Below are 12,761 nucleotides of genomic sequence, written 5' to 3'. Positions count from 1 at the left end.
TGCAAGCACCTGATCATTCCAAATGAAACTTCGGCTTTGGCAGAAAAAAAATTGGATGAAAATAAAATGTACATGTTGCCTACCTTATCAGCTTTCTTTGAGGAACATGACATTGAATCAGACAAAATGAATGTGATGATAATTTCTGTGAAAGAACAGTTGCACATGCTTGCAAACGAAATCTCATCGAACTTTCCAAATCTACCTGACACCCCATTTGCACTTGCCAGAAACCCATTGTGTTAGTCTGGGTATACTAGAGAAACAAATCCACAGAAACTCATATGTATATAAGAGAGAGTTTTTATAAAGGGTAATTGTACATTAAACATCCAAATCTAGTTCAGCCCAAGCCCATAAGTCCAATATTAGCCCATATGTCTGACATCAATCTACAAAGTCCTCCTCACACTCACAAAACAAACGCAATAATGTCGATTGCAGGAGGAAAGCTGAATCAGTGAGTGTGTAGGCAACTCAGCGCTGACAGGGGTCTCCACACAGCTGCTCCAGCACCCAGGGCTGCGTCAGGATTGATAAACCCCTGTGGTAGTTACCTAATCTGGTGTCAATTTAAGGATTAAGAGTGTAGGGTGGAGTCTAGGCTGTCAATCTGGAAATAGCCAATGAGACATGTGTGGGCATGGCCTTCTCCTGAGAATTCTGGTACTTCCCTTGGAAGCAGAAGACACCTCTCTCTCTCTCTCTCTCTCTCTCTCTCTCTCTCTCTCTCTCTCTCTCTCTCTGCTACTTCCTGGGAGACATTGCAGAAGACAAGCTACATGCATGCAACCAGACCTCTGAAGCTGGAGAAGCCACAGAGAGAAAGACCCCTGCCAGGGCTGAGATGCTTACAACACCACTGGACCCAAAGACTTTCTACCCACTGGACTGTGATCATCCTGCATTCGGCATTATTGCATGTGTTTCATGAGTCTGAAGAGGACTTTATGGATTACTGTCAGACATATGGGCTAATCTTGGACTTATGGACTTGATCTGGACTGGACTGGTATGTTTTCTCAATGTTCAGTTGCTCTTGTATATAAACCTCCCCCTTATACACATATGTGTGGCCATGGATTTGTTTCTCTAGTCTACCCAGACTAACACAACCCCTCAGGGCCAACAATGAAAGTAGAGATACCAGGAGGATTAGGGGAGGGTGGAGGGAAAAGGGAGAATCGATCACAAGGATCAACCTAGAACCCCCTCCCAGGGGTACAAATAATGGAAAAGTGGGTGAGGGATGACAGAGGACGATGTAAGATATGGAAATAATAATTTATCAAATAATAACTTATCAAGAGTTTTTGAGGGAGAGAGGGTGGAGGAAGGAGGGGGAAGAAATGAGGAACTGATATCAGGGGACTAAGTGGAAAGAGAATGCTTTGAAAATGATTATGGAGGAATGTATGCATTGTGATAAGAGATATAAGAGCTCTCAATAAAAGTATTTTAAAAAACAATTAAAATGATGATGGCAGCATATGTGCAAATGTGTTTGACACACTGGATAAATGCATGGATTGTGATTAGACATGTAAGAGCCCCCAATAAAAGTATTCCAAAAAGAAAGAAAGAAAATCATTTGATGGTTGAAGGGGTCAGCACAACATGAGGAGCTGTATGAAAGGGTCGTGGCATGAGGGAGGTTGAGAACCACTGGTGTAGAGTAACATGGATCCAGTTTGACTGGAAACATGGCAGGGCACCAGGAGCCCTCGGTGTCAAGGGGTCCACACAGGGTCATCCCTCGAGGCAGGCAGAGTTCCAGCAGGCAGGAAGGCAGAACAACACAGAGAGAGGCGGTTCCCAGAGTCCTTGACTCTCATGTAAAAAACCACGTCCCCAAGAAGGTGTCATCAAGCTAACAATTGATTGACAGGTTTGGCTCACCCCCTAACCAAGTGTCAGGTTGACATAAAATCATCCAACTACCACACAATCCAAAGGCACTTAACAGCAACAGCAACTAATAAGGCAAATATGTTAGACTGAGTTCTCTAGAGAAGCAAAAACAGTGATGCTTATGTATGTAAATATGGAAATAAATTTGTGTATATATACAGGAAAAATGGCTGAGACAGTTGTAGAAGTAGGTCAGTCCAGTCTGGTTTCAAGTTCCTAGGTCTGATATTAAGTTGGGAACTTCTGATGCATGTAACTTCAAGTGCTGATGAGCTCAGGTTCAGCAGGAACAACATAGGCTGCTGAAGTGCGTGAATCAAGTTTGTGACTAGAGAGATGAATGAATCTAAGGTCAATAGATCGGATGGCAGGCATATGACAGGCCATTGACTCAAGTCCAAAGAACCAGAGGTTAACAAACCCAGGGTCCAGAATCCAGCAAAATCAGACAAGCTTTTCCACAGTATCTGCTTATATATGAAACAGACCTCACTCTGGAAGAACCCGCCAGGCAATTGTATTGAGATGAGACCTGAGCCAGAGAGTCGCCCTGCATCCTCATCCTCCTACAACTGCTGGACTCACACAGCTGTTCCCATCATGGAGTTGATTACATGATGTCACATCACTTTGTGGAGATTACTAGAGATCGACTGGCAAATCACCGAGAGAACACTGCCCCAGCAAACTTGACCCAAAATCCAACTATTATACCAAACTACTGAAGTATTACAAAGGCTTGAATGAAAATGAATTTATTTTATTGGTTTTCCTTTCATTTTTTTAAGTAAGAGAATTCTATCTCAGCAAATTATTGTTCCAAGATTCCAACTATGGTTCCTTCCTCTTTGTTTCCAACGTTTGCATTCTGATCCCGATGATTATCGGTGCATCATGATTGCCTGTTTGATCAATCTAAGATTGAAGCAGTTGGTGGAATTCTTCAATATCTTCCCCACTCGCTTTGAGGATGATACAGGACAGAGCAGTTTGCTGTTCTGTCATACATGGGGCTGCTGTGAGTCAAAACCTACTCACTGGTTACCTGTGTGAGTCTGGATAGACGACAGAAATAAATCCAGAGACACTCATATGTGTATATGAAAGAGATTTATATACAAGATCAATTAAATATTGAGAAAACATCCCAGCCCAGTCCATAAGTCCAATATTAGCCCATATGTCTGATACCAGTTTATAAATTCCTCTTCAGACTCATGAAGCACATGCAATGACACCAAATGCAGGAAGATCGCAGGCCAGTGGGTGGGAAGTCTTGTGGATCCAGTGGCAGTGGAAGCATCTCAGCACTGGCAGGGGTCTCCAGGTGGCTCCTCCAGCATCAGCGTAGCTCCACCAGGCTCATTGTCAGTGATGTCTCACAGGGAGTGAGCCTGTGTCCCGCCTCCAGCAGGTTATTTATTGCCTTGGCACCTCCAACTGAGGTCATCAAGCTCCGCCCTGATTGACAGACTAAACTCCACCCCTTCACTCTTAAGGCTCAAATTGACAACAGAGTATGTAACTACCACAGTACCCAACAACAACAAAAATGCCCCGAGAGTTTATTTAATTTCCCCCAAATAAATAGGATTACCTATTTAGCTGGCTGATGTTTGACCCAAAACCTTTCAGTCTTATCCTATGGTCACTCTGTAGCTTTTACTATTGTGGATAGTTACAACTTATGATAACCCAGAGTAGAACTACTCCATAGGATTTCCAAGACTTTCTGATTAGTTTGGCCAATTTGTCTTAGAAGCCACTTCACCATTTTCATCATCCCAACATTCCTCACTCTACAATGAGAGGCTGTAAATCCATGCTCCTCCAAGCAGAGGAGTACAGGAGAACAGAGGCAAGTACTATTTAGGCGCACAATCTGAAATAACAATAAATACACAGCTGAACGATTGTAGGAAGGAAAATAGGGCTCTCATCATGAATATGTAATGAAGTTATGAGGTGTGACAGAAAGCGCTTCTACATACATATCTATAGTTGCTGCTAACATACCCATAAACACAATGGAATGTACAGAGAACAAAGTTAGGAAATTTTCTTAACCATAGCCAAATATCTTGAGGGACTGAATCACTGGTTATGAAGCTTACTGTTCTGACAGAGACTGGCAGAACCTCAAGACTATGGCCCTTTGTCATCTTTCAAATCTAAAACTAAAGTCACCCCCTAGCTCAACTTGCAACCAAACTAAGACAGGCCTTTACGCTTCACAGGGTGCCTTAGAGGCATCGTGGGCTACTACTTAGGTTGCTAACTGCAAAGTCAGTAGTTCAAAACCATCGGCTGTTCTACAAGAGAAAGATGAAGCTTTTTACTCCTGTAAACATCACAGTCTCAGAAACCCACAGCAGCAGCTCGACCCTGTCCTACAGAGTCTCCATGAGACAGAATCGACTCGGTGGCAGAGAGAGTAAAAAGGTGAGCATTTAACACCAGAGAGACCAATCAACCATACAAGATCAAAAGGGCAGCAGCCCCTCCCCCCAAGACAAAGTTCACAAAGCAAGGAGGAAGGAAAGGCCACATGGAAATGGGAAACCTAGGGAGGGAGTGGAGAGAGTGCGATTACACTGTGTGCAATACATGCCATGAAACAAAATGAGTGGTTATTATCGATGGAAAACGAATTGGACTGACGTCCTCCCTGGTATGCAAAGTCAGATCGAACTACTCTGTTTACTGCTGTGTCCTAGTCTTCATTTCTCCATATTGTCCCCTCACATACCCCTGAGGAGATATGCTCAGTGCATCCCTTTTGTCTGTGTCATGATAAGGACAGTAGTCTTCTAGCATCACTGAAACTTTGTAGGTCCCTACATGCTAGAAGTGGCCTGAGTAAAAGCTACATCTCATAGGTCTTCAGTGTTACATGCTTCCCTACCTTTTGGAACCCACTCTTGAGCAGCATGCCTTGGTCTGGGACGACTTGGGTTGCGGAGGTCTGGGCTGGTGAGACTTAGCTTGGGGGCGTGTGGGCTGACTGGGTTTGGGCATAGAGGATTTCGTCTGAGAGGGTTGGGGGTGAGTGGCTTTGGATTGACAATACACAGCCTGGGAGGGTTTGGCCTGGGAGTGCTTGGGCTGATTGGATTGGGGCCAAGAGCTGGGGGAAGGCTTGCTATGGAACACGGGATGGGGTTGTGTTTGCAAAGCTGGATTGGAAGGCCTAGTCTGTGTCTTCTGCTGGGCTCCTTGCTGAGAAGCCGGTCTTATGGGCTTTTGTATGGTTCCTACTGGTTGAGAGGTTTGATGATGAGGTTCTTTAATACGAGATATTGTTTGCATGCGTTGTCCAGTTGCTGCAGCTAGCTGTGCTCCCTGAGCACAGGTTGGCCTAGGGTGTGGCCTTCCAACCCCTCTCGCTGGCTGTGGGCCTGAGGAATGGATGTGATCTACCTGGGAGACCACTGCCCCGGCTCTTCCTAACGCTCCCATGGTTTTCATTCTTTCAGGCTGGGCTCGCTTGTGCTGAAAAATAGGTCTTGGTGGTCTCCCAGGCATTCCATTCCAATGGCATGGCTGAGCAGTGGGGGGACTATTCATGAATCTTTCACTGGAATAAAATCTCGGGGGTTGGAAGCATTGAACACCAAAACCCCTTCCTCGACTGTGGGCCTGTGTATTAAGAAAGCCTGTAGGATGGAACCACTTACATCTCTGCCTGGGCCAAAAATGGGAGCCCATAAAGCAAGGGGGTCTCAAGGAAACCTGGTTAAATTTACCTCCACTTCTGGGTGGTAAAGACGAGGACATTTTTGGAGGAGGCATGAAGACTGGAGTGGAGTAGGTATCCTGAGAATTCTGGCTGAGCCCACAGATAACCCCAGGCTGTCTTGCAGGCCCCTGAGCTGGGGTTTGGGGCTGACCATGACTTTGTTGTCCCTGACTTTCAGCTATTCCAGTCAAGTGTTCACCGGGGGGAACGTCAATGCCTTGAGTGCTCTCGTAGTCTTTGTCCACCTGGATCCCCAGCTCCCTGGCCAAGAAGCCCATGTCCTCCACAGACACACATCTAAGGGAGGAGCACATCGCTTCCTGCAGAGCAGCGTGAAGGTACTCCACGGCCTGCCCTCCGTCTCCAGGTCCCTCCCCTTCTAAAAACAGTAGCTGTGAGGGCTTCAGTTCCAAGATCCTCTGAAAAACAAGAGCCTCTTCGTTCTCCCTGGCCTGGGAACTGAGGACAAAGTAGCACCTCTCCATGGCAGCTTTTCCTAAATATCTTAGCAAGCTCCACTCCTTTTCCCCCAGGTAGTCGGTGCAAAAAAACACCGCCGAGGAAACTTCCATCAGAAAACTAAACTGTATCCAACATCGCTCCAGGTTCCCACGAAGGTTGGCCACGGCCACAGGCTTTCGGAAGAAGCGGTGGCTTCCTTTTAGTCCATCTTCATCAGGAAAATGCCAAGTTATCTCCACCAAGCCATCGGAGATTTGCCGGGGAAGCACTGGGCCCGGTGACTCCCGATGCAGGAAGATTTGGCGTGGTTTCATCGGGGCTGGGCTGAGCAGGGCATTGAGGATCCTGGACTTGGAGAAGCTGCAGCTTTGCAACCGAACAAAAGAGACCACAGGCATCTTAATGCGAGTCAGAACGCTCTCTGTATCCTCAGCTAGGCCTCTCGTCACAATGCCCGCCATTGCCCCCAGCATCAGGACGCTTCTGTTGTTTTCAGCATCTGGTAGCAGCAAGGGAAGGGCAAACTGGCACTGGTACATGTTTGCCATGACTTCGAGTTGCAAAGGGCTCTCTGAGCACAACATGGTGGCACAAAGAACATCCAGGGGATTGAGGGTTTGGATGTCCCTAAGTTCCAAATTCTCCATTTCAGTCACTAACTCGCGTTTGCTGCCCTCACCCGGAACTCTGTGCTGGAGAATGGAATCTCGGGCCGTCACATCAAGTGCTTGAACTTTCATCAGGAAATTCCAAGCCAGGTCTCCTGGAGTCTCAGGCGTCCACTTAGACCTGCGGTCTAAAGAGAACTGTTTGACAAATTCTGGCAGAAGCTTTCTGCTCCTATCCATGCGCAGACACGACAGGACGTCTGTAAACACCTTTTTTCTCTCTGTTGGAGAAAAGACACTCAGTGAATACCATGTTTGGAGTATAAGCTTTCCTCAAAGACATTTAACATGAGCTAAGTAACTGACCTTCTCATTGCAGAAAAACAAGACAAGCAAATAAAGAGAAAGTACCAGAACTTTCCTCTCCCTGCCAATCCATCACTTCGAGGAGCTATGTCAACATGGTATGACTCATTCTCACCCTTTTTCTGCTCAAGTACATATGTTTGCATGCATATACAAGAATATTTGGTTTTGTTTAGTGGATATTATTTTATTTTAACAAATGACATACTAAATGATTCTTATACCTCTTTTTCATTACACAGTACTTCTAGAATATTTTTCTAAGCCTATCTATTTAATTTTAACCATTGCATGGTATTCAACTCTGTCCTATAGAGTCGCTATACACTAGAATGACCTGCTGGCAGTAAGTTTGCTTTGGTAAAAATGATGGTCATTAAGGTGTTCTAGAGATGGAATAGGTTACAAGTCAGGCTGCTAAAAAGAAGGTCCGCAACTCAAACTCACCAACTGTGCCACGGGAGAAAGAGGAGGCGTTCCATCCCCACAAAGATTTGAAGCCTCCGAAACCCACCGGGGCAGTTCTACTCAGTCCTACAGGGTCACTATGAATCAGAATCCATCCTGTAGCCGTATGTTGGATCTAGAATTATGATTACAGAAATGAAGCTGGATTGTTCCCCTTGTTTTGTTTGCTTGCTAGTCTTTTTATCCACCACGTGTTGATGAGTTTGTCTGACTGTGGTGACTTTGTGTTGCTGTGATGGAGGTATTTGAAATGCCAGCAGGGTCACCCAAGTGAACATAGTTCAGTGGAGCTTCCAGACGAAGAATAGGCTTGAAGGAGAACTCAGCGGCCCACTGAGAAAAATTGGAAACTTAAAACCTTATGCATAGCATAGAAACACTGTCAGGTCCGGACGGCTTAATGAAGGAAAGCAGAACATTGTCCGACAGAGTGCCTGAGGTTGGAAGACCCTTGAAATATGGCTGAGAAGAGCTGCTTTCTCAACGTAGAGTCATTGAGCGCTCACGACAGAGGCCTGATGAGCTGGGGGGGATCTCAAGCACAGCATTCATGAACGTCATTCGCGATGACCTGAATGGGTTCAAGCCTGTGGAAGTAAACCCTTCAAGGTCTTCATTTGCTCATAGGACACCACTCAAACTCCATAGAAACCCCTGCAAAAGTCAACTAGTAATCAAGAGGTTGGTTTGTACAAAGCATGACTCTAGGGAAACCAGAAGTCATGAAAACTGAAATGGAACATATACGATTGAGATTCTAAGCATTAGCGAGCTGCAATGGACTGGTATTTTGAATCAGAAAATCATATGATTAATTATGCTGGGGATGATACAATCAAAAAGAATGGCTTTGCATTTGGTGTCAAAATTCAAAATCTATGTGTGAAGCACAATGCTGTTTGTGATACGGTTATACATCTGCCTTCAAGGACACGCAGTCAATACAAATATTATACAAATGTATGCCCCAACCACGAAAACCAGTGACGACACTGAAGAATTCCACAAGTGCCTTCAGTCTGAAATGAACCAAACCTGATTTCACGCTACATTGATGATTACTGGCGATCAGAATGCAAACATGGAGAACAAGGAGGAAGCAACAGTCATTGGAAAATATGGTCTTGGTGACAGAAATGAAGCTGGAGATTACATGATAGAATTTGACAAGACCAACGACTTGCTCATTGTAAATACCTTTTTCAACAACACAAACAAAGACTACACATACGGACTTCTTCAGATGGGATACACAGACACATTGAATGTTGGCATCATTCTCGTACCTTCCATACGTCTCTCCTCCTCTTCTTCCAATAACATGGCAGCTTCTGCCTCCTCGTGACTCTGCTCATCATCAGAGAACGCCGTGGTGTCGGAATACTCAGAGTTCCCTTCGCCATCAGCTCCCATGTGCTCTGAGGTGTCATCGTCCTCCTCTTCGACAGCGGGATCTACGTCTTCAGGGTCTCCAAAAGATCTTAGATAGTCCTCTTTTCCCAAGTATAATGAATCATCTGGTATCACATAGCTCTGTTCATTCCTGAAACATGCAAGAGTTGATGGAATTTCACATTCGACACCTTCATGGGTATATGAGAATGAATGTCTTGGTATGTCAGGTTCCTTCTCATTTTTCTCCCTTGGGGGCAAAGCCATTTCACCCTCACTAATGCTCTTGTCCCCGCAAGACTCCGAGGCTTCCAAATCCAACTGTCCTTTCTCTTTGAAGGACACTGTGATCTGAGGGTCCCCAGGTGGTTTCTTCCCACAGAAAAAAGCATCTTCTGAATTTTTGCTTATCCTCGTAGACTGAGGCAGTTCCAGAGTCTCACGTTGTAAAAAATCTGAAAGGGACAAGATTGGTTTAGCATATTTCCCTTTCCCGAACAAACCGAACAATGTAATAGCTGCAGTCCCCAGGCTCATCCCTCCTTTTCACTTCACTGGAGGATGGGCATCTGCATCTCCTCCCACATAACTCACATAGCACCAAAGTCAGCTGCCAGACTTTTATTTTGCCCACTAAACAAGATCAGGTCACACCCTGCTTTGCTTACTAGTTTGGGTCTTTCATAAAAAACTCACTGCTCCCCAGCACCAAAAATTAAGTGGATTCCTGCCCCTCCCCCGAGAAGAATTTGTTCCAAAGGACGACATTGACTCTGCAGCTCCGGGAGATGGACATATCTGATCAGAGCACTCGGGAGCAGATGAAGGGGCAGGAGGAGAGAGTAGAGCACAGCCTGGCCCACCAGGCTGTGAGGATGATGTTCCTGAGTAGAGCAGCCAGTCCACAGAGAGAACAACCTGGCTGGCCCCACTATGAGAAACGATGCCCCTCAGTGACTAAGGGCAATTCAGGGGACAGCACCAGAGACACAGTGTGGGAATTGCACCTGACCTGATCCCACCACACCGAGGCAAAACACTGGGGGAGTGCAGCGGAACAGCAAGGGAATGGAGCGGCAAGGTCCCCAGGGAATGCTGAAAGTGGACTTTGGGGCCAGGGCGTGATGTCCCAACAGACTGGACTGGAAAACACTCCTAAAGGCCAACAAACGATCCTTGAACTAACAAAACAAACAAACAAACAAAAAACTCAATGCTGTCAAGATGGTTCCGACTCATAGCAACCCAATGGGGACAGCACAGAACTGCTATTCCTGTGGGTTTCTGAAACTGTAAATGGTTATGGGAGTAGAAAGCTTCATATTTCTCCCATGAGCAGTTGGTGGTTTCAAACTGCCAACCTTACAGTTAGCAGCCTAACACGTAACCCACTACACCACCAGGGCAACTTTGGGGCTTCCATCTCAAGTCTCCGCAGTCGAGTTAATTCTGACTGATAGTGACCCTAGGTAACGCACAGGGGAGGACGACTTCTCGATTTCTGAGACTGTAACTCTTCACCGGAGTAGAAAGCCTCTTTTGACACGTGGAGCAGCACGTGGTCTTCAGGCAGAAGAGTAGCCACTGCGTGCCACCAGGGCTCCTTTGAGGGCTTCCCCAGCAACCACCAAAGGTGACTAAGTAAACTCTGAAACGCTGAACCCTATGAGCAGTTTTTCCTGTGGGATTACTGTGGCCCCCACCAATTCAAACCGAGTGATGTGAACATCGCCAATGCACGTTGGCCTCATTTTCTCATCAGGATGCCCAAAATTCTATTTTGGAATAGATGGTCTTAGAAATAATAAAAATCTATTTTTCTAAACAAGTAAGTCTTGTTCTATGTCAATGTCCATCAAGATTCTCCTTTTTATGGACGCCCTATCTAACATGTTCTCTTCAGCTCGTCCTGAGCCTTGTCAGCTTCCTGGGAAAGGAGCAGGGTCACCCTCTAGTGGTAATATGCAGAATTGCCAACAGTCCTTTCTGGGAGAGCTGTTTCTTTTCTTTGGCTATTTAAGGATCAGCATTTGAATTGCCCCAGAAAACTAAAGTTCTGCTAGCATTCTTGTCACAGAGGAAATGAAGTTACCGATCCACTGAGTATGTGTGCTAAAATCATGTCCCTTAGTTTCAAAATGGCTATTTTTCCAAATGCAGCATACGATCTCAGAGCTGTCCGTGAGTTCACTTAACCTCATAAAGAAACTTGGACAATGTCCTCAGTAACAAACAGCATTCTCTCTCTATTCAGCCCGAGTTCAGGATGCAGCTGCCGGAATAGTGAGTAGTTCATACTGGCCCTAAAATCAACTGCAGTGTGGGGTGCAGTGCAAACAAGCTATCGGTCCCCTCAATCAGATAGGCTGTTCCCTGGTTTTTGAAATTTAGATACTTCTCCTTCATCATCAGATGTTATTAAAGACCATCTTCCAGAAAAGAAAAAAAATAAGAATTGATTATTTTCTTTCTCCCTTCCTCCCACACCCATGAAAATCTGTTTCCTCATGCCCTAAAAAAGTGAATTAAAAAAAAAATTCAACTTACCATGCCTTAAACTGGCAGCTGACTCTGGGAAAGTACTAAGCAGACACTGGAGAAAGTGTAGACAGCTCATCTCTCCCTTTTGCTGGACACAAATGAGCAGCTTTCGGCTCTTCTTCAGGGGATCTGTGACGCCCTCCAGCACGTCATACTCATCCTCAGATATCAGCCTCCGAGAGGTTAAGGTGTCCAACACCGAATCAGGATCCTGCTGGAGGATTTCAAGCAATTTTTTCCTTTCTTTTTCTATGATCTCTGAGGGAACTGCCATTGTTTCAGTTTTCTGTGAACCAGGAAGTGAATTGCAAAGTCATTGCGATAGGCAAAGTTTTGTTGCTGTTGTTTCTTTTTTTAGCATGGCGTAATCCTTCTGGCAAAGATATCAACTGTCAGCTATAGCCCATGTTGGAGAGTGTGGATAAGAAGCAGCTCAGTGGAGGAATCTCTGCGGGCTGCTCTCTGGCCCCTGCTCCCCGGAGATTGTGTATTGGACTCTGTTTATTCCGGGTTTCATCATGACTCAGTCCCAGGATCACCACCTACAGGAAGTTCAGCTTGGACATCAGGACGGATTAGGTTCAGCTTGAACATCAGGATGGGGTAAATGCCCCCTGCTCTGGGCTTTGTACAATGGAAGAATGCAAACCAATCGACTCTCTTGGAGGGCAATCTGGCAATATCCAGCAATAACAAATAAACTGATAGATAAAGTAAAAATCCATGTTCTTTAGTCCACCAGTTCTACCTTGGAGACATCATCTTAAGGAAATATTCAGACTAATACCTCAAACCATAGGTATACAGAATCTGTTTCACAGCGGTGTTTATAATAGTAGAAAATTGAACATACTTTAAATTTCTATTAATTATGAGTCATGGAATAAATTTTGAAACACAAATGCGAAGAAATACTAAAAAGATGGAGAAGATCTATATGTAATTACAAGCCACAATATCTATGATATATTATTGTGAAGGAAATTGGGGGTTTCATTTTTGTTAAAAATACTCATCTGCACCCATAGAGATGATCTATGGATTTAAAAACACAAGTCAAGAAGCACCTATTCCAAATAAAATATTTTTCCAAAATGATTTTATTGGGAACTAATACAGATATCATATCGTTCCACAGTTCAATCACATAAAACAGTTTTGCATAATTGCTACCACAATCAGTTTCAAGACATCCACCTCCTTCTTGAGCTCCTTGGCATCAGCTCGCCTTTACATATACACAGACCACTGAACCCCCAGAAACCCTTATTCTA

General features: G+C 45.0%; 1 protein-coding gene across 1 annotated transcript; it reads right to left on the bottom strand.

The window, feature by feature from the left end:
• Nucleotides 1–281: 281 nt before the first annotated feature.
• On the bottom strand, nucleotides 282–12,118 carry CARD6 (caspase recruitment domain family member 6). The gene is made up of 3 exons (XM_075540974.1): nucleotides 11,494–12,118; nucleotides 8,841–9,401; nucleotides 282–7,001 (listed from the first exon to the last, which is right to left on the bottom strand). The coding sequence occupies exons 1-3, from the start codon at nucleotides 11,759–11,761 to the stop codon at nucleotides 4,813–4,815; spliced, it is 3,018 nt and encodes a 1,005-aa protein (XP_075397089.1). The 5' UTR covers nucleotides 11,762–12,118; the 3' UTR covers nucleotides 282–4,812.
• Between the last annotated feature and the right edge of the window lie 643 nt (nucleotides 12,119–12,761).

Source organism: Tenrec ecaudatus, chromosome 2, assembly GCF_050624435.1.
Source record: "Tenrec ecaudatus isolate mTenEca1 chromosome 2, mTenEca1.hap1, whole genome shotgun sequence".
Taxonomy (NCBI): domain Eukaryota; kingdom Metazoa; phylum Chordata; class Mammalia; order Afrosoricida; family Tenrecidae; genus Tenrec; species Tenrec ecaudatus.
Note: the sequence above shows the minus strand (reverse complement) of the source record. Positions and strands in the feature narration are given on the sequence as shown.

What these genes read in the sequence shown, in the direction of transcription:
- CARD6 (XM_075540974.1), bottom strand. Translation starts at nt 11,761, where the DNA reads ATGGCAGTTCCCTCAGAGATCATAGAAAAAGAAAGGAAAAAATTGCTT. An exon ending in AGCTGCCAGTTTAAGGCATG is followed by an intron (nt 9,402 to 11,493) that starts GTAAGTTGAATT and finishes TGTCCCTTTCAG; the next exon opens with ATTTTTTACAACGTGAGACT. An exon ending in GGAGGAGAGACGTATGGAAG is followed by an intron (nt 7,002 to 8,840) that starts GTACGAGAATGA and finishes TTTCTCCAACAG; the next exon opens with AGAGAAAAAAGGTGTTTACA.